Source organism: Malania oleifera, chromosome 8 (genome assembly GCF_029873635.1).
Source record: "Malania oleifera isolate guangnan ecotype guangnan chromosome 8, ASM2987363v1, whole genome shotgun sequence".
In the NCBI taxonomy this organism is placed as follows: Eukaryota; Viridiplantae; Streptophyta; class Magnoliopsida; order Santalales; family Ximeniaceae; genus Malania; species Malania oleifera.
In genome coordinates, this window is record NC_080424.1 from 91,194,898 (window position 1) to 91,220,053 (window position 25,156).

Genomic DNA, 25,156 nt, shown 5'->3' on the forward strand with positions numbered 1-25,156 from the left:
TTAGCCAGATGTAGGAGACAAAACATTGGTCTTTATACCCATCTTCCATTGCCACACATACTTCGGAGAAACTTGAGTATAGATTTTGTTCTTGCCTTCTTGGACTCTTTAGAATAGCCCAGGGGCATGATTCCACATTTCTAGTAGTTGATAGGTTCTCCAAGATGGCACGTTTCATCCTATTTAATAAGACTTCTGATGCCTCTTATATGGCTAAATTGTTCTTTAAGGAGCTAGTCAAATTGCATAGTTTACTAACTTCAAGGATATCAAGTTGCTAGTTACTTTTGGATGACCCTTTGGAAAATGTGTGGGACTCGCTATTTTCTTTTGCGTGCCACCTGAAAACTGATTGTCAAATAGACTTTTTTAACCGTAATCTAGGTGATCTAATTAGATGTGTAGTGGAGAAAAACAGGGCAATTAGGGCTTGGTGCTACCCACTGCTGAGTTTGCTTATAATAGTTATGTGAACAAGTCCACGGGTAAGAGTTTTTTTGAGTGTGTTTTGGTTGCAAATCCCATGCTGCCATTGATCTTGTTCTGTTGCCACCAAATGCCTGTATTTGAGAGCATGCCGAGTCCTTTGTTCGTATCATCCATGAGTTGCATGCTAGGGTTATGCAAAAACTTGCCATGTGGATTACAAATGTGTTGCAGATGTGCATCATAGGGCCAGATAAGTTCCTTTAAGAAGCTGCAGCGTGTGCCGTTGGCATTGCTTCCATCCTTAAGAAACTTGGATCTATTTATATTTACTTGATTTTCCTAATTATATGATCATTAATCCATTTTTTTATGTGGAGGATTTTTTGACACCTTACCGAGGCACCTTTAAGCCACTTGTTTTGTCATCTAGTACTCAGCAGTTTCAGATGTGGGAGTATGATATAGAGGATCACCTACATCGTTTAGGTTGCCTATTTGGTGTTCGAATTTTTGCGTAGATTTAGTAGTTATTCGTGTCATAGACTTTTGTTTCAATTTTGTATAATTTCTTTTTATGTTGGGCTTATTGTGTAATCATATGTTTTAGTTAGATGTAGGTATAAGTACTTTGTTTGTTTGTGTCTTCTTGTGGGACAGCTTTATATTTTTAATTCAGAATTGTTCCCTCTCCCCCACCCCCCCCCACTCCCCCTCCCCCTCTCTCTCCACCTTAATTCTCTCTCTATTTCTTTTTCTTTATTTGTCCCACATCAGGGGTCTAGTGGATGGCTAGACAATCTTATGTAACAACCTTAAAGAAAAGGGAGACAGATTGAAAATGTTGTGTTTGCCATGAGAACTTGGGAAGCTGCTAAGGGAGGAAGATCAATAGATTTTTAGGTTGGTTCCAGCCTAGATCTTTGTATCAAGTGTGAGCTGATGAACTTCTTGTGAGGAATCACCTATGCGTTTGCTTGGACTCCAAAAGGCATGCCTGATATCAACACTCACATCATTGTTCACCAATTAACCATAGATGTGGCCTATTGACCAATGAAAGAACCAAATTTTCAGCGGTGAAGTAAATAAGGTGATGGATGAAGTGATCTAGAAGCTCCTGAAAGTTGGCTTCATTAGGAAGGTAAGTTATCGTGACTGCATTGCTAATGCTCTCCCCTGCAAAACATTCACATGTGCAAATGAGGTGCTGTACCTACTGAGCTATAGCCTTTTGTGATTGTGGCACATATTTAATGATGTAGATAATTTCTTGTCAAGATGAATAATCTATGATCTAACATCATAGCCCTTTAAACTATTTAATTGGTATTATTTATAGTTAACATTACATCTATGCCCCCTCCATGGGATGGATCCCATTTGCTTCTCTCTATAGGATAAATGACCAACTGAACTCAGAGGTTGTTAAGAGTATTCCTTTCATAGAGCAGGAATGATTGGTTCATATCCAATAGTAGTTTTGGTAAGAAAGATAGTGAAAAGTGATGATCCTGTGTTGACTTCACGGATGCTAACATGATCTTCCTTAAAGACAGCTCCCCTTACCCGGTTTGCTCGTTTCCAGATTCATGCTGAAAGGGGTCCAGGCTACTGATATCCACTCAAGAAATTCTGGCATCTTCTAGCATTTTAGAGACCATCTTCTTGTAGAGTTTGAGTTGTGAACCTGGAGGAGGCTCTCATGCTCATTTTGCTCCTTTTAGTACGCCTTGGGAGCACTGAACTTAACTATTGCATATTCCTTCGTGCTGTCTGTCTTCTTTCCTTCTTGTTGGCTGACCATGTCCTTGGTAGCTTTAGCCTAATTTTTTATCTTCTCCAGGATCTTGTCCACTGCACCTTTGTCATAATTGTCTTCTTTGAAACCTTTATAATTGCCTTATTAGCCTCTCTCCCTCTTACTTAGGGCCGTGAAGTAGAAGAGGTGCTGCCCGTCGACCATGAGCCTTACTAAAGCCAACCAGCTACCAAGCAAACATCCAAGGTCAGATATCATCACCTATGAAACATCAAGATAAAAAAGGACAAAAGTTAAGTGCTAATAAGTCATTTGTGAGTTTCACATGCATAAAACTTTACAGGGCATAGCCCCCAGTGCTGCCCACTCCAAGGGGCAGAGCCTGGGGAGCAGGAGTAATCGCCCTTCGATTTCTAGGTGACTAGATCCCTTTTTATGAGATGGTCACAATGGATGTCGCCTCTCTTGCCCTAGCTCTCCTAGAAGAGGGTCTATCATCATGGCCAAGTGGCCTATGCCCAAGCAACCTCTCCTTGGTCTTCAAAGTTCTGTGACCATTCCTAGCTTGTCGAATTGCATCCCATTGTGCTTTACCCATGGCCATCTATTTCTCGTCCTGTTTGGCCTTGCCTTCTTGGATAGTGGGATCTTGGTGTTAGCTTGTTAGGGCTAGGAAGGCAATGGCTTTGAGGTAGGCTTTGGAACCGCCAACAATGCAAGTAAAAGTTAGTACTAGGAAAAAGTAGAGCAAACAAGAAAGATGATAAAGCCACATGCTAGTGCTACCTATCCTTTATCATGTACAAGCTCAAATCAACTTGTGCCAACTTCTCCATGGCCAACAGCAAGGAGAAGGAGAGGATCCTAATTTGTTGACGCTAGTCTAGTTGTTCTACCAAGTATTGAATTGCCCATCCTTCACCGGATCCCTTTATCTTCTCCTTGCTAGCTATTCCCCACTGATGAGGGCAAATACATGTTTTTCCATTCAGTCATAGATGAGATACATAATGTCCTAAATTAACTTTGAAAACAAATGTATAGTCCCAAGAGGAAGGGTGAATTGGGTTATTAAAATTTCTTTCAAATCTTTTAAAAAATTCTTAACCTCTTTTAATTTTTTCAAAGATTTCTCGACTTCTTGGTAATAAAATTTAATGTTCTTTTATTCAATCCACAACCACACAATACAAGTAATCAAAACAAAGCTCAATCAAACAACCAATTGTTTTGCCAAGTACAAGTTAATTGCAACACTATTAAGATTGATGAATGCTTGCAAGATTCAGCACTTCTAAGCAAAGATTTAGAATGTAAGCTTAACCACAACTTTGGAATATAAACACACTCCAATCAATATCAAATTTTAAACCATTCAACAACAATATATTTAATCAATATATTAGATACAACTTTCAACTTTTGTTGTCAGCCCTGGGTATATAAATTTATATTTAAGCCCTGCAATGAATGTGAATTTGAACCAAGCCCTGTATATATGAAATCGTTCCTTCAATGCAAACCACAACTCAATTCCCGAACAACTCAGAATTTAAATAAACTCTTTAGTTAATTTGTCTTTGGGTGTTAACCAACCAACGTACTTCCTTTTGAGGTTTCCGCAAAGTTTTGATCAACCAACGTATTCCCTTTTGGTTTCCGAAATTCCAAATCAAAATTAAACTTTAAGTTTATTAACTTCTAAATTACGTAGTTTGTATAATTAAGAAAATTAAATCATCCACGCAGTTTATATATGCTGAATGTAAAGAGAGTAAGGGAAAGAGAGAGTGAGACCACGACTTTTACGAGGTTCGGCTTATACGCAGCCTACGTGCTCGCCTTTGGCAAACCACCAAAGGATTCACTAAAACCAGTTCCTTTGCCGGGCGGAACAACACCGTTTACACACTTGTTTAGTAGGCTAGAGCCCGCCTCTCCAAGCGATATCCCCTCACTCTGTCACTCCTTCAATTAGGCTAGAGCCGGCCTCTCTAAGCGATATCCCCTTGCTTAGCCAATGTTCCAAACACCTTGGAACGTCAAAGAGTTACAAGAAACACAAGATACAATCTGCGTACAAGTATATTCTCACAAAGAGCAAGTTAGTACAATTTCAGCACTATGTACTTCAAGAAATTAAATATCAATAAGAAATAGAATTGAAGCTCAAGTGTAGAATTCACCAAGGGTTCTTTAGTGATTGAGAAAACTCAGTATGAGAACGGTAGGTTGATGTTTCAGCAACAATTCAGATGATTTCCCCCAGCAAGAGTATGAGCAATAGAGAACTTTGAGAGATATTGAGAGATTTAATGCAAGTATGCTGTGTATTTGCTTTTTTGTATTAATTTCTTCGGATTAAGGTAGTATTTATACATTTTTTAGGATTAGTTTCCTTGTTCCCCAAGTTACTTGGAGTGTCCTCCAAGTTTTTATAGCGTTCACATTTGAAAAACTAATTTTTAGAATTTTCCCATTAAGTTAAAAAATTTGAAATCCCGTGGAGTCAGTTGGCTGGACAGGCGACTGGGTAAGCAATTTTCACAGGATCAATCGGCTGGACAGGCGGCTGACACCTTTCTGTTTGTTCAGAATTTAACCCAAATAAATGTCAGTCGGCTGGTTCGACACAGTTCAAAAATGGTCAATCGACTGGGCAGTTATTCATTCCGGTGTTTTCCTGTCAGTCGGCTGAGTAAACCCAGTGTAATCTGGTCAGTTGGCTGACCAGTCATTTTTCTGGTTTTTCATTTTTAGTTTTTCAAAATTAGTTTTGCTCTCTTGCTTTGATCTTTCATAAAACATTTTCCGGGGTTTTAAAATAGGTCTCTTAAGTTCATAAATATCCCCTAAAGAGCTTCAACAATATTTCAAAAGATATTTAAACTATGAAGCACTTACATAGAGACTTCTAGGATATTTGACATTTTGAAACACTCAAGTCTTCATGCTTGTTTTGCTTTGAGCACTTTGCTTTTCTTTGGCTCTCTTGCTTTGCTTCTTTGGTTCCATCTTGACTTCAAGTAACATATCATCTTTAAAATCATGCTTTTGATTCTTTAAGTTTCATTTGATCCTTGTGAGCACTTTGACCTTGCTTTCACATATGTGAGCCCTGAAATCATCACTTATGTTCAGTTCCACGGGTTGGTTAGCATCAAAACAAGATTTTAAGTCTTGTAATGCCAACAAACTTGTTCTTGGGCTTGGCACAAAATTACCACCATCTGCACAAGGTGGGATGCTGTTTGAGGGGGAAGAGATAACCAATTAAGGTAATCTAAACTAATAAATTGATAGTGTAAAGAATGCAAAGTGGGACATTTGATCTGCCTTCACATATTACAAGATCTAGTACCCCTTGTTTCCTTTTTGTGGATGAGTGCCTTTTAGTAGATCAAATGCACCAGAATGTATCATGAATATTTGATTTGAACCATTTATATTTAGTCTGATTATTTGGTTGGTGTAGAAACATAGTGCAAGTCAGATGATGCAGATTATTCTGTTTATGTTGATTCCCTACGTGGTTGTTTGGCAGGCCTAGAATTTTTCGTGGTATACTTACTGATAACATGAAGTGTTTCCATTAGAAGTATTTATCTTACAGTTGGTGAAAAATGGTTGCACTAGAAGTATTTATTGCTAAACCTCTGCTTCATTAAAAAAATGTTTGTGCGTGCGTGCGTGCGTGTATGATGTGTTTTGCTAGGAAGTAGTGACACTTAAAGAACCACCATGTGTCAGTGTTTTACATGTGCCAACACTAACACTCATCCAACATGAGACACTTGTCAGACATTAGACTCAATTTAATTTCCAGCACAACCCAGACACTATCGGACTCATTTTTTGGACAAAACCTAACACTTTATGAGACAACCCAATGCATCTTTTGTGTTTTTTCTTGTTTGCTAGACTACTACTTGCTCTTGGACCAATGTTTTCTATTGTCTTTAGTGCTTGTTGCCTGTCACGTGTTTTTTGTTATTAGGTTTCATTATTGATCAACGTTATAGATCTGGTGGTACATTAATAATATCAAATTATGAAGTATGAATGCTAGCCACGAATGCGATTGAAATTTATTTGTAGGATGTACATTAATAAGGCCTATAAAATTTACTTTACTGCAGTATTTTACATTTAAAAGGAATGAGCCAATACTATACATGCCTAAGTATGTATTTTTTAAAATTGTTTAATTTACATATCCCCATCATATTGTATACTTTTTTTTTTTTTGGAAATTTCTGTATCATAGTATTGGTGTGGTGCTGTATCTCCATCATGTGCTGTTGTTGGTGCTTCTAAGGTGTTTTGTGACGCAACTAAGTTTTATCCTGAAAAAGAGTACTTTCTAAGCTCTACTTATTTGGTTGCTAGTGTTAACATAATGAACAATTTTCCCTAAAAAAAGAATGCAAGGAGGCGTGGGATTAGGCTGTCTGATGCATGTGTGAGAGTATGATATTGTAAATATTATTTTTCATAAGTAGTTTTAGATTTGTAGCATTATATTGATGCAATTTATTGCTGATAGATTGTACAATTGCAATAATTTTATTGAAAACACAACTCCTCTTGTAAGGATTTGCCTTCATGGTTGCTAAGTGCAAACTTAACGTACAAATACTTTGTCAACTAGTAAATTCATAAATAGAGGTATTTGTTGGATTACAATCTCTGCCAACCCGACTGGCTAAGTTATTAATGAGGGTCAAATGATGGAAAGTTTGAGCATATACCTTGGCTGAATTCTGAGATAATGGTGGGTCCAATTATGCTTCAATAAAGAGGACTTTTCAATTATTAAACAGGAATTAAACACACTCAAATGCAAGTTCTACAAGGAAGGATAGAAACTTGCGTGGATTAAAATGACAAACCGATATAACGTAATTGGACTCAACTCGAATTCTCGAATTCTAGCAAGAATCAAGTATCTAGAGTCTAATCATTTTCAAAATGGAAAATATATGCTGCTTTTGGAATTTGTTGGGTACCACCTCACCAACCATGTGTCATTTACCTATCTGTTCTTTGTAGGAAAATCCCAAGGATGACCCTACGACATCAATTTCTCGACTAACACTATTTGCTTATTTCAAGAGGTTAGATTCTAAGCTAGCACAGTGACGTTATATGCTTCCAAACACTACTTCACATAAGAGGAATTCTTTTGAGCACATGTTCCTTCTTGCGACTACAAGACACCTGATCACTCTTTGGTTGTTCATTTGCCCATGCTTCATTTAGCTGCATGGATTCTAGCCAAGCTTTCTTCATTTTGAATCAAAAAGTGTCTTTTGTTGGATGCCACCTCACCAACCACGTGTCATTTACCTATCTGTTCTCTGTACAATTTCTTGACTAACACTATTTTTCTTATTTCAAGAGGTTAGATTGCAAACTATCATACATTGTAGGGGTGAGCATTCAGTCGGTTCAGTTAATTAACCGAATTAATCAAAAAATTTTAGTTAAAAAATATCATTAACCTAACCGAATCGAATCGAAATTCCATTTTAATAGAACTCAAAACCAACCGAACCAAATTTTGGTTAAATCGGTTACACATTTTAACCGATTTAATATTTTTATATATATAAAATATTGATTTTTAATATATATAAATATAAATAATATATATAAAATATATAAAATTTTAATATATATAATATATATAAAATATATAAAATATATAAAATTGTAGTATATATAATATATAAAATATTTTAATTTATAATATATATAATTATTTATTATTAATTTATACTATTTGGTTAATTCGGTTAACTGAATTAACCAAACTCAAAAATCGAACCGAAAATCGAAAATCGAAATTCAACGAAAATGAAAATCGAACCAAATCAAATAAATTTTTAACAGAACCAAACCGACTGAATTTACTTGGTTAATTTGGTTTTATCCCGAATTATGCTTACCCTATTACATTGGTTCTTGAACTAATATGCTCCCAACCACTACTCAAAGTTTGAGTGATTTTTTCTAATTCTAAGTTGGAAAAGTACAATTTTAAGTTGTACTAATTATCACCTTTTCTTAAAAAAAATATATACACAATGAACAAACTGACTTTGCCTACTTCAGGGGACTGAAACCTACATTGAAAACATCAAGATGCTAGGAATTGTATTGGGAGAAGAGATGTGTAATGAATTCAAATAAAATGAATGGTGTAATTGTACCATGATGCCAGTTTAGTTTTGCTGTTGGAGTAGATTATAATTTTTAGAATAGTGTACTAACTCTGTAGTTTTAGTGGGTTTCAACCCCCTGAGACTCTATGGAACATATAATTGATGTGTTTCTTTTTAAAAACTCTGCCTGTGATGCATTTAATGTCCTAATTTTTTCACACACAGCCGGTACCAAGCCTGGGTAAAGGAGGAGGATTGCGTTAGGTAGCTGACAACCGGTGTAAAATTTGTCAGATCACTATGATATGAATCCTTACCGAATATTTGCTGGGATGTCCCCTATGAGTAATGCGTTGCACTTGTACCACCCGGGTGTAGCAAAAAGTGGGTGAGGTTGGGCTAGGTCATCACCTTGAAGCGACACACTGTGTTGGTGCTCGGGTACGGTGTCAAATAGGCGAGGGTTCCTGAATCATTATGGACGTGGGCAGGTAAAGTCCTTAGTTCAGGAAACTAGGATTAGATTAGTAACTTGGAATATAGGGACACTTACGGGTAAAAACATGGAAATTGTGGATACAATGATCAGAAGAAGAATTAATATAATTTGCCTTAAAGAAACTAAGTGGGTGGAAGAGAAAGTTAGGATATAAACTTTGGTACACCGAAAAAGAAAAGCATAAGAATGTAATTGGAATTATTATAGACAAAAACTTAAAAGATAGCGTTGTTGATGTAAATAGAGTTGGAGATAGAATTATAAAAATCAAGATGGTATTAGGACGAGATAATAAATATCATTAGTGCTTATGCTCCTCAAGTCTGCTTAGCAAAAAATCTTAAGAGACAATTTTGGGAAGATATAGATAGTATTATGCAAGGCATACTAGCGACTGAGAAAATATTTTTGGGAGGAGATCTGAATGGACACATTGGAAGGGATAATAAAAATTATGAGAGGATACATAGAGGGTATGGATATTGTTGGAATTGGTGTATTCCCAAGAGGGGGAGTGAATTGGGTATTTAAAACTTTCTTCCTAGGTCAAATAAAAATTCCACAAATGGTATTACACAAACCTAGGGTCTTTCTATATAATTAGAAACCCAATCAAATATTCAAACGGTAAACATTAACATATAGGTGTAGAAAGTAAATTGCGGAAAATAAAATTGACACCAGATATGTTATCGGGGTTTGGCCAATACTGCCTATGTCCCCGCCTCAGTTCGCAAGTCCGAGGATTATCACTAATGCTCACTTAATGGGTGGAGCGGTACCAAATACAATACCAGGTCAAATTATCGGGGCTGACTTCAACCTTTACAAACTCTCCTTACGGGGCAGAGAATACCCACCTCAGGCCACGCCTGGATTACAATCAACAAATACAAATTTTGTGTATAATAGAAATGCTTCTACACAAGCTGATGTATACACCAATATAGTATGAGCACTCACATATGATATGAATATTAAGCTCAAGTGAGAATGTGTATCTTTCTCAACAATATAATGAAATCTTTGAATAAGGATGTATATGATGATGGACTTCAAAGATATAACCCTACTAAAACTTTTCTCCCAAAAATATTTATCAACAAAAATATACAGGAGAACCACTAGCTAATACTCTCAAAAAGATTTTTAGATTTGTTTAATTAAAAATTTACCCTAATTACTGCGGTTAAAATATGGCAACCCGGGAGATTCAGTTGCCCGGTCCTTAGGGCCGGTCGCCCGAACACTCACAATTGGAAAAGCTGAATTTTCAACTTCGGGTGCCCGAGGACAGGTTCAGGTGGCTGAACCAAGGCGATTTTCCAAATGCTCGAGGTTCGGTCGCCCGGTTCATAGTTCGGTCTGCCGAACTTCTCATTTCGGTTGGCCGAGGTATATTTGAACGTAAGGTTTGGGGGCCCGAAGAAGGTGAAAAAGTCAGCATTCATGGTTCGGTCGACCATGAATAGTGTGTTCATTTTGGGTTCGGTCACTCGAGCCAAGTCAACCTTTTTGACTTTTTACCTATTCGGTTGATCGAGGCGTTTTCAACGCGGTAGGTTTGGTCACCCGTAGCCCTTTCAAACTTAAAAAATGGGTCTTGTTTTTGAGTATAGTTTTCCTCTGTTTGCATAATTATGATTTGTAAGATTGAGGGGATTTATCCAAGTGATGTGCAGTGACCTAGGGTCGATCTATGACCTAGGCTTTTTAATTAGTCCCAAAAATCCAGCTTCGGTCGATTGAAGGGTGATCCCTAAGGTCCTGTGTTTCCCTATGGTCTGTCTACGGTCATTACTGAGCTTTCATTCATACCATGCATGCCATGCATTATTATAGCTCAAATACAAAACAAAATGCATTACAATAAGAACAAATATCTTCTTGTCTTTTTGCTTTTCCGTCTTCCATGGAGTGCGCCAGGAGTATGTGTTTTAAGTCTTTTTATGTGTTTTAAGTCTTTTCTAGCCTCCATCAATCCTCTCTCATGTGTGTGTTTGGAATTAACGACCTGTTCAAGTACTAGGCACACACATTAGTTCCAAGTGCTTCTTCAGTATCAAAACAGGGATCGGACTCAAAAAGTCAACAGATATGGAGACAAAAATGAGCCTGGGGAGATGATCTTAGACTTCGCTATGTCATATGATTTTAGTATAATGAATACTTGCTTTAAGAAGAGAGAAGAACACTTAATGACGTTGAAAAGTGGACAAAATAGAAGTCAAATAGTTTTTTTTTTTTTTTTACTAGGAGGGTAGATCGTTTATCATTTAAAGATTATAAAGTTATTCCAAGTGAAAGCCTAACCACACAACATAAAGTCTTAGTGTTAGATATATGTATTAAAAAATGGAAGAAAAAGGATAGAATAAACCAGTATAAGAGAACTAGGTTGTGGAACAAGGAGAAAATATAATAAAATTTAAAGATAAAATGATCAAAAATGGGGATTGGACTATAGAGGATGAGATAGATGCAAATACTCTTTGGAGTAGATTAGCTAACTCTATTAAAAAGATAGCAAAAGAGATTTTAGGTGAATCGGAGAAGATTTTCAAATAGCAAAGAAAGTTGGTGGTGGGATAAAGATGTACAAAAAGCCATAAAGATAAAAAGAATTTGGTATAAAACGTGGCAAAAATGTAGAAACAAGGATAACTTTGAAAAGTATAAGGAGGCAAGAAAAGATGCAAAAAAGGCTATTACTGAAGCTAAATACAGATCATTTAATGGTTTGTATGATAGATTAGATACAAAAGAAGGGGAAAGAGATATATTTAAACTTGCTAAAGCTAGAGAAAGGAAGAGTAAGGACTTAGGAAATGTAAAATGTATAAAAAGTGAGGATGATATTGTCTTGGTTAAGGACGAAGACATTAAAGAAAGATGGTGAACCTACTTTAGATACCAAAATATTATATATGATTTTTTTGAATTATTTAGGTATATGGAAACAATGACTTTTGGTTATTATATTATGATTTAATGCTTAAATCGTGTGGCATGAGATTAATATTTTTTTTATAAACTGGTTGTGATTGCTGTGGTGCATTTAATTGATATGTTATGGTATTGTGTTGTTCTTCATGTAAATTGCAATATAACGTTGGCAGGAGTGAAAAGTTCGTTATATTGTACCTGTTATAAATCGCAATATAACATTGACAGGATTTGAGGAGGTCGTTATATTGTCATTTATATAGATGGGGTAAGGCGTTGGTAGACATGAAGAGGTCGTCTTATTGTTTTACTATGAATAGGGCTGTGTGTGTTGTGACTATGGAAGTGTATGAAGTAAGAATGTGGGGGGAATGATGGGGAGGGATGCCTTGAGAACCACGGGAAGTGAAGTAAATGTGCATTTTCAATTATGGGTGTGAGTGCATGAATGTGGATTGAATGTATGGTAAATATGGATGTGCTGTGGTGTATGTGTATGCAGATTCTGTGGTATGATTGATGTTGAATGTGTGTGAGTATAGTTACAAGTGTCCTTACTATTGCTGTTAATTAATAAACGAGTATATTTTGTATACGTTAAAACTCATGTTGCTACACACTGATAATAATTTATTCCATCCTAAATGAGAAGTGTCTCACCCCAATATATAACTCATTTTTCAGGATCTTCGCGTGATCGAGCTTAGCAAGCTCAGGGCAGGGTTGGTTAGCATAGCGTAGTGTGAGTGTTTGTAGGAACTTTAAAGTCTTTAAGTTTATGTTGTTTTAAAATTATGGTTATGTAATATGGACAAATGGGAATTCTTTTTTGGTCGTGTAATATAGTATTCTGGTATTTTTTTTGAGGATGCTTAATTATATTCCGCTGCTTGGATGATATTTATGGTATCAGAGATAGGTGAATGGAATAAATAACACCCCATGCCCCACTTGGCGGGTTCAGGGCGTTATAAAGTGGTATCAGAGCCTAACGGTTCTATAGAATTTAATAGATGATTTTACTAGAGTATAGGTTCGAGTTAGGATGAGGATAAGAATGAGTAGATTAGGATATTGAGATTGTTTGCAGATGATATTGTATTAATTGATGAAACTAGCGACGGAGTAGAGGCTGAAATAGAATTATGGGGAGAAGTTTTGAAATCTAGAGGCTTTAGGATAAGTAGAAATAATACAAAATATATGAGATGTAATTTTAGTAATGATAGGAGGAATATTGGAGACAAAGATAAACTTGATGATGAAGAAATAAATAGTACTTATAGATTTCAATACCTTGGATCTATTATGCAAGCTGAAGGAGAAATTGAAAATGATGTAATGCATAAAGTTAAAGCAAGTTGGGTAAAATGGAGAAGTGCTTCAAGTGTCCTCTGTGATCGTAGAATACCCTTAAAATTGAAAAGGAAGTTTTATAGGATAGCTATAAGACCAGTTATGTTATATGGATCGGAATGTTAGGCGACGAAGAAACATAATATCCACAAAGTAAAAGTTATTGAGATGAGAATGCTTAGATGGATGAGTGGTATAACATTGAAAGATAAATTAATGAATGAACATATTTGCGGTAAGTTAGGTGTAGCTCCTATAGAAAATAAGATAAGGGAGGGACGACTCAGATGGTATGGACACTTATAACGTAGGCTGCATAGTGCACCGGTGAGGAAGAGTGAGTTAGTTACTGTGAGGGCAGTAGAAGGGGTAGAGGTAGACTTAAAATAACTTGGGAGGAGATAGTGAGTAAGGATTTAATATTCCTTAATCTGTCAAAAGAAATGGTCCATAATTGCATAAATTGGTAGAAAATGATTCATATAGCTGACCCCACTTAGTGGGACTTAAGGCTTGGTTTTGTTGTTGTTGTGTTGTTTCTTTTTAAAATGTGTTGATGCAAAATGCCTTTTTCTTTTGTCAAATATTGTTTACTTGAAGATGGGGAAATAAAAAACAAAACAAAAAAAAAAACAAGTACATAATTCCTTGCTCTGGCAGGAACGTTGCCGCGGGGGGGGGGGGGGGGGGATGAAAGCATGTTCCGTCCCATTTTGTTGGCACACAATGGATATAATGGGAAACAAGAAAAATAAACAGGTTTTTTTTTTTTTTTTTAATGAAGTTGGGATTTTTTTTTTGAGCTAAAAGAATTTTGTTGAATCCCCCCTTTTTTTGACAAGTGTTTTATTTTGCGGATCCATATTCCAGTCTACACTCTTGGAAGAATTATGTTTTTTCCCTCTTGTTTGGGCCTTGAGATAAAGCTCTTGATAAAAGAATATGGGAAAAGTTCCTTGTTTCTTCTTTATTTAAACTTTAAAATGAGGACCTATTCTTTGCAACCTCCTTTTTTTTCCCTGTTCATTTTTTAGTGTCTTTTTATAGCCGGGTGCAATGGTAGAAGTCTTAGCTTGTCATATACTAGTGCAGAGGCTCCAGTCATGGTAGTCGTCATATTGTGTGAGAAATGCGAAGAGGTTAGGACTATGTATCTAGGCCACCCCTCCCATGGCTTCGCTTGGTGGGACTATTCTTGGGTTATGACATTTATTTTGAATTCTTTGGGAGAAGATACCTTTCCAGTCAGTTTATGTGCATTGTCAAAGGAACAAGTGCTGTTTAGATTCTTCAATCTTTTCAGGTCCTTCTGTTTCTTGTTTGTTTTGGGTGGGATTGGATTCTCAATTGTTTATTCATTATGTTGAAAACATATTGTATGCTATGGCTGTATCTTCTTCTGTAAAGGTCCTGTAGCCTTACCAGGTTGTTTACAACCAATCATATCCTGGTCCAATGTGGCATGAATAATTTCAACTTGTGTGCAGCCCAAAACAATTGCATGGGCCCAATGGAGGACCCACATCAGACCCAGACGGGATTGTTTGTAAACAATCTGGGAAAGAAGCATTTTCCCTTCTACTATGCCATTTCAATGTGTAATGCCGTTGGGATATAATATTTTTAACGTAGTATATGTTTCCAGTTGAGTTACTTTGGAGTCTAAAAGAGCAACTTTAAAGTGATCCAACTTACAAAAACATGACCAGCCCATACAGGAAAGGTGTATTACATGTGGATAAACGGACACTGGAGTCGTATATGTATATGCTCTACTTGGGTGAGATTGGACATTAGATGTGACTGAAGACGTTATGCATTTAGTGGTAGAAATTATGATAGCTTAGTTTTTTGTTTTAGATCGGTTATAATGAAGATTTCCATGACTTAAAAGCATGAGCAAACACTGGACTAGTTTAGATGTATGCCCCACTTGGGCAAGATTGGACATGTGATATGACATGGAGTGCGGGAAATTGTTATCTACTAGTTTCTGGTTCCAGATCGGTTGTAGCGAGAATATTTATGTGACATATAAGCATGGGCAAACATACAACCAAGCAATAACCTGGTTTATGAACTTCTGCTATTTGGCTAGCCCAAAGGTTCTCGGGCTAATGAGTTTTGTGTGGGCCATTACATTGTTCAAGGATACTTTATCATGGTATATTTGTACTCTCTTCAGTAAATTTCTTTTCCTATAAACAACATTCATTTTCTATGTTTAATTGCCTGGTTTTTAATTAGGTTCTATTTTGTGCGGTGATGATTGTTTTCACTATTTTATGTGTTATCTGATAGAAGATCTTAAATCTAGGCTCATCCTGCAATTCTAGGTGCCTTTGCTGCTATGATTTTGTGGTGATGTCATTATGGATGGAATTTTAGGTGCAATGCGCCCACGCGCTTCTGGGTGTGTGTGTGTGCGTCCATGTGTGTGTGAGAGGGAGAGAGCAGTTCTATATATGTGGTAATGAAAAATGATTTATTTTTATAATTCACTTGTGTTATCTGATACTAGAATGAAACCAAAATTCTGGATCCATTCTGCAATTCTCTATGCCTTGCCATGTGCTTGTGATGCAATGGTGTTGCTGGTTACAGATGGAATTTTGTGTATCTGTGTGCACATGTGAGAGTGAGAGAGAGAGAGAGAGGAGGGAGGACAGGTTTTTGATATCCGCGTGCATATTCTCTAGATTAATATTTATGTGGGAATAAAATATGAGGAATAAATCAGCATTAACAATAAAACAAAACCCATAAAGGGGAAAAAATTATAAGATGAAGCCTACCACATAATTTGTTCTCCAACATTTAGCAAATTCTCTTGTATAAAATATTCGTGTTCATGAAGATTTATTTTGCCCTTTGTAAGTCAATGCGATTGGTAATAGTTATTAAGAATTAGTTTTTAAGAGGAAAATAAGTGGTTTTTTTTTTTCTCCTGCTATTGCATCGTGCATTCATGTAGCTATAATTGAACTGCATTCCATTCTTAATAATTTCTATTTCACCATGTGTCAATACACATCTCTATATTTTTCTAAAGGTATAATATGAAGTCTAATTCTGTATGGAACTGCAGATCATTCCCAAAAAAATTGCTGACAATCTGAAGGATAAACTGCCTGAAACAGTGGCTCTTAAAGGTCCAAGTGGCATTATGTGGAATGTAGAGTTGACATCAAGTGGTGATTCTTTGATCTTCAAAAATGGTTGGAAAGAATTTGTAAAAGATCATTGTCTAGAAGAAAATGATTTCTTGATCTTTAGATACAACAGGAACTCACATTTTGACGTTTTAATATTTGACCATCAAAGTTTATGTGAGAAGGAAGCTACATATTTCATCAGGAAGTGTGGGCATTTGAAACTTGAAAGTGGGTGCAGGCCAAAGAGGGATGTAAGGGAGAATTCTGTGGAGGCTGTTTGCAATTCATTGCATGATGATGATCAATGCACTTCATCAAAGAAATCTCAGAAGGTGGACAATGTGATGCTGGAGTCACCAGGACAGCGATACATCCCCCGTACAAAGCGAAGCATTTGGAAGAAAGTTGAAAGTCGTCAGTTTTTCTTTAAACTATTAATTTTTCAAGAATCCTCTTTTCCTTATCTTTTTTTAACAAATCCCTCTGCATTTAGACATTGCTCTCAAGGAAAAAAATTAGTTTATAATTTTATGTTAAGCTTTTGTGGTAATTTTATTTCCTCTCTTTTTTGTTGGTGTTGGTTTTCTCTTTTTTTTGGTTGGGAGGAGGGTTTGGGGTTGGATGTTACTTATTTTTAAGTTTAATCCATATATTTCTTTTTCAATTTTCATGCTGACAGATAATTCTGGTGATGGACAAATAAACATCAATGGAAATACAGCAAATTATGTGCAATATGTATCAAATAGACGGCCTGTCAATGAAGATGAAAAGGAGATGGCCTTGGAGATGGCACTAGCAAAATCCAGCAAAGAGGGTTTCTTAGTAGTTATGCGACCCACACATGTATACAAGAGATTCTTTATGGTAAAATTTTCATGCAATTCCCTCACTTGGATCATAATTTAGACCTGTTTTTTAGTGTTTGGTGGGTTGGAGGATTGATGTTCAAATTTTGATGTTGCAGTTTTTTTTTTCTGTCTGCTTCCATTGCTTTTCTTTTTCACTTTATTTTCCAACAAGTATGAGAAGCGCAAGAGGAAGAATTTTATCTGCAAATGCATAAAAAATTCAACACTGCAACAGTTGATGGGCACTGTTGAACTTGGCTATAACCAGTTACTGTATTTGAAAAAATTGTTTCGTGCAGGTAATCCCATCGGAATGGGTGAATAAGCACCTCTCTGGCCAAAGCCAAGATGTGATTCTCCGCCACAAGGAAAACACATGGCCTGCCAGATACTATGCTCGTGGAAGTTATGCAGGACTAACTGGTGGGTGGAAGCATTTTTCTGTAGAAAATAACATAGAAGAGTTCGATGTGTGTCTGTTTGAGCCTGCTGCCCAGCTTAATGATACTGTGGTCTTGGATGTTTACATCTTTCGAGTTGTCGAAGAGATAGTACCGCTGACATCTCCGAAGGGTCGTGGAAGGCTACCGTGAAATGCTAAGAGAAGGATCTGCATGCTAGGCATCCCTTGGACTTGCTCACATTTCGGTCTGCATGCAAAAGCTGGGGTCTGTGAAGTGTTGCACGTTTTGGTCATTTCTTTCTGACTACATTTTGGTCGAGTTATAGTTGGTTTACCCTAGGATCCCATGCTTGTGTTCTGTTTGCTTTTTGTTTTCTTTTTACTGTTTGCACCAGATCTCTATTGTTGCATAGCAAAGTAATATGCTAAGTCTTTGGTTAAAAGCAGCTGGAGCCCTAATTTTGGCACAACCCTTTCAAAGATGATCGAAAATAGAACAGGATTTTTTTTCAAAGTTCGAAGGAATATTAACATAGTATCCATCTTCATAATTATAAATGCTTACACTCATTTCATGTTTTCTTGTAACACTGATTTCTGAAATCTAACATGATAGCAATCTCACATTTGGGAATTCATTTTAATCCTCGTGTTATAAGTTTCGTGAAAATTTTATTTTTATTGACTAAATAATTCCTATTATTTTTGTTGGTTGGACTTTGATGTCCTCATAATGCAGTATTATTGCACATAATAATTGTATCTATGGTAATGAATTAATATAAAAAAATATATAAATTAAGAAAGAAATAATATTATTGTATTATAACATAATTTTTGAAAATTTGAAATAATAGTCTTCCATTATTCTGGTTAATTGAATTATTATAAGATGGATGTTTTAGTTATGATGGTTGAAACATTTAAGATATATTTAATTTGACACTGTTTTTTCAGATGGAGTTTAATCAAAGCATACAAGAGAGGTAAACAAGAACTCAAAAAGTATAAGGAAACAAAAAATATTCAAGAACATAAGGAAAGAAGATAAAAAATTTTGAGTAAGACGAGTTCAAGAAAATAAATCTCTTAAAATGTAAGTGATGATCATCTTGCAATTTTGTTTCTAATCAAGAAAACAATGACAATTTCTATCTTTCCAAACTTTCCAATAGATAGTTGTCGGAATTGAATACCAAATCTTCAATTTACATTCTTTAAGGACCTTTAATTGCCATTCATGCAAAAAATCAATAATAGAAGTAGGGCTCACCTAGTATAAGTTGCATAATTTCAAAAAGTAAGTCTAAATCTTAAGAGGTAAATAAGCAAATATAAGTATATGATTCGATGACTCTTCAACATTCTTACAAAAAGAAACAATGATTGAGCATTTCCCACCTTTTGAAGTAGATCACTGGTAAGAATCCTTCCCAAAGTAGCTATCCATAAAAAAGAAAGATATTTTTGAAAGTATAATAACACACCAAATAACCTTGGAAGGGAAATATTGTTGGAGATATGGGTGAGTGTATATGTTAATTGAGCAAATATGCATAGGAGTGCAACGTAAAACACCTTTTTTCAGATATAAGCCACTACACATTATCCTGTTTGTTCACTTCAATATTCAGAGAGTAATCTTTTCTAAAAAGATAGGGGCAAAAGCTTGTTCTAAACCTTTTAGACTACCATAATAAGTAAAAGACCACATGATTTGATTATTGGAAAAAGTCGATCACTCTAAAATTTTTGGCCAATGTTGAAATATTTTCTAAAATAATTAATTTTATGAGTTTTCAAAGTCTTTCATTTTTTTTATTCTCTAAAGCATTTATGAGGAGCATTTAATGCTATGTAGGTTTGTCCCACATTGGAAAGAGTGAAAAAGGAAAAGTCATTAATAAATGATAACGTAAAATATATATATTTTTTTTTAAAGAAGGGTGGCACCTCCATTTAAGGTAAAATATTTTCTTAAAGTTGATTAAGCAATAGTGCTAATGTGTACTCTAGTGCCCCCTTAGACGGTGCGAAGTCCGCACACGCACACACGTGGTGTGGGCTGTAGGGCGCTAGTGGCGCATTTAGTTGGCGCATAACAATTATTTAACTGATTTTTAAATTAGAACAGATGTAATTATTTATTCAAATAAACACTTTTGTAACTATTGGGAATAAGCATAATTCTATCTATTTAAAGACATAATTAACTCCAAGAATCCATAGAAATATTCAATCATTCTCTCATTCTCTTTCTCTCATAAGACTTTAAAAAATTATATCTTCTTCAATTCTGGGTTCTGTTTTCTGCAAAAAAAAAATCCAGAAATTTGTTCAGATTCTTTTAAGGATGTTTGTGATCAGTTTTTCATTAGTGTATAACGCAAACTGATATCAGATTATATTCTAAGCTTCATTGTATTTGGAAACGGATTTGTTAACTCAATACACACCGATCTGATGGGGGCAAATAATGTTTTAAGGAAAACGACCTTGTACCGTGTCTTGAAGTATTTTCTGTTCTACAACATTTTCTCTATTTGTTTCTTTATAGCCAATGGATTTATGTATACATGAAATCAAAAGGGAAAGAGAGTCTTCAATGTCTTTGAATTTTCCAAATGAGCACTCCAAAAAAACGTGGGGAAGCCATTTGCTAATGATATTCAAGCTACTTGTCAAAGTCCTCCAAACTTGCTAGGATAGCCCTCCATAAACCACAACCGTGAGCACTTCATATCACTGTAGGTCCTTTCACTCTTCCGCTCGCGCCATACAAACTCAACAATTTTTGGCTTCTACCAAGAAAGGTAACTTGTCAATTTCCAATTACTTTCAAAAAATGAAATCATTTTCGGATTCATAAAATTGATATTAAAAATGCCTTCCTTCACGACAACTTGACTGAAGAGGTTTACATGCAACAACCTCTTTGCTATGTGCATCCCAACTTCCCAAATCATATTTTTCGACTACATAAGGCCCTATACAGACTAAAACAGGCTATTTGAGCTTGGTACCATCGACTACAAGAGCATCTACTCTCTCTTGGCTTTATGAACTCATGCTCTGATACTTCTCTTTTCATTTGCAGATAGGGGTCAAATTCATTATTTCTCCTTGTATATGTCGACGATATTTTGATCACTGGGTCGAGTCCACTAGCCATCTCGCAACTGATCACAAATCTGAGTCAAGAATTTGCCGTAAAATACCTCGAGCACCTAAAATATTTTCTAGGCTTGGAAGCAAATCAACTAGCTGAAGGTCTTCTCCTTTCACAAAGCCAGTACATCTACAATCTTTTCCAATGGAAAAAAATGCTAGATGCCAAACCTTTTTCTTCTCCAATGTCCTCTTCTTAGAAATTATCATTGTTCTTGGGTGCCATTTACTTAGATCCTTCAAATTATCGAACTGTTGTGGGGGCGTTACAATATCTGCCACTAACTGGGCTAGATATCTTATTTGCAGTTAATAAAGTCAACCAATTCATGAACAAACCCACTAAAGAACACTGGACAACAGTCAAAAGGATCCTTTGGTGTCTAAAGTTTTCAATTAATTTTGGACTCCTTGTTCGGCCAAACAAGTCAACACAACTAAGTGATTTTGAAAAGCGAAATGCCCAAAAAAAATAAAATTCTCTCTTTCAAAAGATTTTCAAAGAGTGATAAAGAGAGTTTAGGAGAGTATAAAATTTACCCCATAAAGACTTTTGCAATGAAAAAGAATTTGGGGGAACTTTGATTAACTAAAAAATTTGAGAGAAAAAATTGCTAATTAAGCAAATGAGAGGAGTATATATAGACTATGGAAAAATATGACCGTTTGGGGTCATGGGGGCCATTTTGAAATTGTTTAATGATGTTTAATTAAAAATAACCCCATTTATCTGCTGTAAAAATTTGACCAACCCGAGAGGTTCGGTCGACAACTTTAATAAATTCGGTCGACCAAGGCAAATTTGAAATGCAGGTTTGGTCGACCATCTCAGGGCAATTCTAAACCCTTTGTGGGTTGGGTCGACCAAGGCAAAATGTGGTAAGCTATTTATAAGGTTCAGTCGACCAAGGCTATTTTGAACTATGAGTTCAGTCGATCAAGGAAGGTGAAAAGTGAAATTCTCAGGGGATAGTCTGTGATGCCCTAATTTTTATACCATTTTTTTTCATCTCCAATAAATAATAAGTATTAATCAAACATTTACCACGTCAAAAACTCTGATACCATTCTAACATAAGCCGACCCGAAATTGGTACCGGGTAAATAGTCTATCTTATACAAACAAACCTAACAGTGAAAATCAATATTTACAAACCATCCAGAATACAAATAACCAAAGTTCTATACATCCATACATATTCCCAAAATCCATAACATACCCTAGGGAATTTCACAAACATATCCCCAATACAAAACACTTCCCCTGTCTACCAAATACCAACTCCCCTCTATCTCGGAACTCTATCTACTGATCTGTCATGGTTTCCTAAAATATTTAAATGTTTGGGTGAGACACATCTCAGTAAGACAGAATAAATTATTTACAGTGTGTGGCATATGAGTTTAGTTATATCATAATACACTCATTTTAATGATTATGTCATTTGAGAAAGTATACAGATATGTACTCATAATTATATAGATATAAAACATAATTTCATAAGTTTTGATACCAGTAGTCTTACTCATACATATGCAACCAATGTTTAACAATGAAAGTTCCCGAGGATAGGGGAGATTACACGTCGATACATGTAACGTCCCTCTATTCAGTATCGTTTGTAACCTTGCCCGATTAATTAGGGTGCGGTTATAACTGATACTTATCAGAGCACTCACCTTACTCAGTAAGCCGTCGAATGAAGAGTTTTTCATATTCATTTAACAATCTAGCTCATGGGTGTCCTCAATATCAAGTACACATTCTGTTTGTAACTCATAGTTGCCCTAAGGATATTCACATCGTCATGCTTCCTCCCATGACCAGGTTGTGCGACCCGAAGGCTGGACTTAACTACGGTTGGCCTACCCGGTTAGATCAAAATAAGGAAACTGTCTGTCTGTAGTACGATTGGCCTGCCCACTCCTGGTCCGAATGCCAGGTGGCAAAACTACCCTTCTCACTAGCTCAATTAACTACCATGCCAAACCCTCCACGAGACCTTGTGGTTGCACTAACACCTCCAAAATAATAATTTTAATCTCAGGGTCGGCAGGTACACACAGCCTAGTCCGGAATCTCAAGGCTCCATCATCTGAAATACTAAACTCTGCCTCTTGTCCATTCTGCACTTTATCCATAAGCTTTACTAACTCTGCATCACTCCTCTGAGTAGCTTTAATTCTTTCTTGCAAAGTGGGCTGTAATACTAGATTAGCAATAATTGCCTAATGATCACCCTCCACCAGCTCCACACCAAGCCTTTCTAAACCCATCTGAATTGGTTGCTGAATCATCCTTGCTGACACTGCTATTTCGATTGATTTTCAACTCAAAGCATTAGCCGCCACATTAGCTTTCCCTGGGTGGTAATTGATGGTGCTGTCATAATCTTTAATTAACCTTACCCGATTAATTCGGGTGCAGCTACAACTGATAATTATTAGGGAATTCACCTTACTCAATAAGCCCTTAGGCGGAGAGTTTTACTTCGTCCTAATTATTTATGCAGTTAAATTTACACTCTTTCATTTTTTTCATATTCAATTCATAATATAGCTCATGAGTGTCCTCAGTATCCAGTACACATTCAGTCTGTAACTTATGGCTTCCCTGAGCATATTCACATCATCATGCTTCCCCCTATGACCGGATTGTGCGGCCTAAAGGCTAGACCTAACCACAGTTGGCCTACTCGGTTAGATCAAAATAAGGAGACTGTCTGTCTGTAGTACGATTGGCCTGCCCACTCCTGGTCCGAACACCAAGTGGTGAAACTACCCTTCTCACTAGCTCAATCGACTGCCATGCCACACTCTCCACGAGACCTTGTGGTTGCACTAACACCTCGCTAGCAACGGTACCATGCTCTTTATCCAACTCCAATCCATCAGGGTTCTCATTTCCAAATTTCAGTATTCGCATTTCAGTATTCACATTTCAATATTTACATTTCAGTATGTTGGTACATTTCATCACATTAGAAATATTCTCATCATTTTCTGTTTCATTCCCATCATATCTATACACATTCCATCTCATAATAGTATATATTTCATTTCACGTATTTCAGCATTTCTCAATAAAGAATATTGATATTTCTTATTTTCTCGTTCATCAAAGAAAACATTTATGTACATATATATCATATTCCTTCATTTTCCAGTAAAATACACATTGGTATATCACAATTCATCGTTCTCAATAAAACAAATCTGTATTCCACTTTTCAACATTTTCCATATTTCAAATCTCATATCATCACAATTCAGTATATAAAGCATAACCTGTTTCCATTATCTTCATTTCTGCATAAAACATTTCAATATATATATATATATATATATATATATATATATATATATTCCAATTTTCAACATTTTCCATATTTCAAATCTAATATAATCACAATTCAGTATATAAAACATAACTCGTTTCCATTATCTTCATTTCTGCATAAAACATTTCAATATATATCATAGACTCTTTATTCTTGTTGCAAATCTCATAACCTAGTTTGAAACACATTTCCAGTATTAATCATATGTCACACAATTTTATTTGCTATTCGTATCATAGTAATCTTAGGCAAAATATCATATTCTCATTTTCACATATTTACTTAACCAGTAATTTTCAAAAATGATTGTTATAATTTATTCCCTTTACCTGCCTTACTGAGAGACCTGTTAATAACCCTAAATCCATGCCCTACGACGTTCGAAGCTCAAAATCCTGAAATCATATTTCCCAGTTCAATTAGCTCAACCCCATAATTACAATTATTCTAATATTCCTAGACTCACACGCTCCTATTAATTGGTTAAATTCTAAAAAACACGCGGCAATGATTAATTTCACCTATTTAATTTAATCTCATTAAATCCCAAAAATCTAATTTAATCAATTTCCTACAATTTAACTTAATCCCAAAACTTTGATATAATCCAATGCTCCAATTTAATAATCACATATTATAATTTAACCGGTTGAATTTCTAAAATAGCTAACATAATTTGTACTCCTCACCTTAGCCTTGGAGTGGTGCCTGGGATTCTCAAATAAAAAATCTGCTCCGATTAAAATGACGAGGATCAAACCTAAGACCCTGTGGTGGTGTTCGATCGTTAATTTAGCTGAAGATTTGTGAGAAATTGAGGAGAGAGAGAGAGTTTACCTTATCCCCGGAGTGGTGCCTACAACACCCTAAATACGAATTCACTCCAGTTAAAATGTTGGTGGTCGAGATAGGAACGCAGTGGTATTTTCTATTTTTCTATCGGCCGAGTATCGAAGAAGAAATTAAAGAGAGAGGGAGACAGGTGGAGGAGAGAGAAAGTTGATAGATGGAGAAAGAGTCACTCACGGTCAAAGAAGAGAAAAGGAGGGGGGCCGGGGGGTGCGGATTCCAACTCTCTGGAG

General features: G+C 35.9%; 1 protein-coding gene across 4 annotated transcripts in view; it reads left to right on the plus strand.

Moving 5' to 3' along the window:
- The window catches only part of LOC131162558 (B3 domain-containing protein REM16-like), a 29,504-nt gene extending 11,496 nt beyond the window's left edge, over nucleotides 1-18,008 (plus strand). For 2 of the 4 annotated variants that reach the window (XM_058119167.1, XM_058119168.1), the window contains exons 3-5: nucleotides 16,245-16,725; nucleotides 16,991-17,178; nucleotides 17,462-18,008. In XM_058119167.1, coding sequence (XP_057975150.1) covers nucleotides 16,245-16,725; nucleotides 16,991-17,178; nucleotides 17,462-17,755 — 963 coding nt within the window. In that variant the 3' untranslated portion in view covers nucleotides 17,756-18,008. Of the gene's footprint in view, nucleotides 1-2,168; nucleotides 5,467-16,244; nucleotides 16,726-16,990; nucleotides 17,179-17,461 lie in introns of those variants that run through there. The other 2 variants (XM_058119171.1, XM_058119169.1) reach the window with 2 other exon arrangements.
- The last annotated feature ends 7,148 nt before the right edge of the window (nucleotides 18,009-25,156 follow it).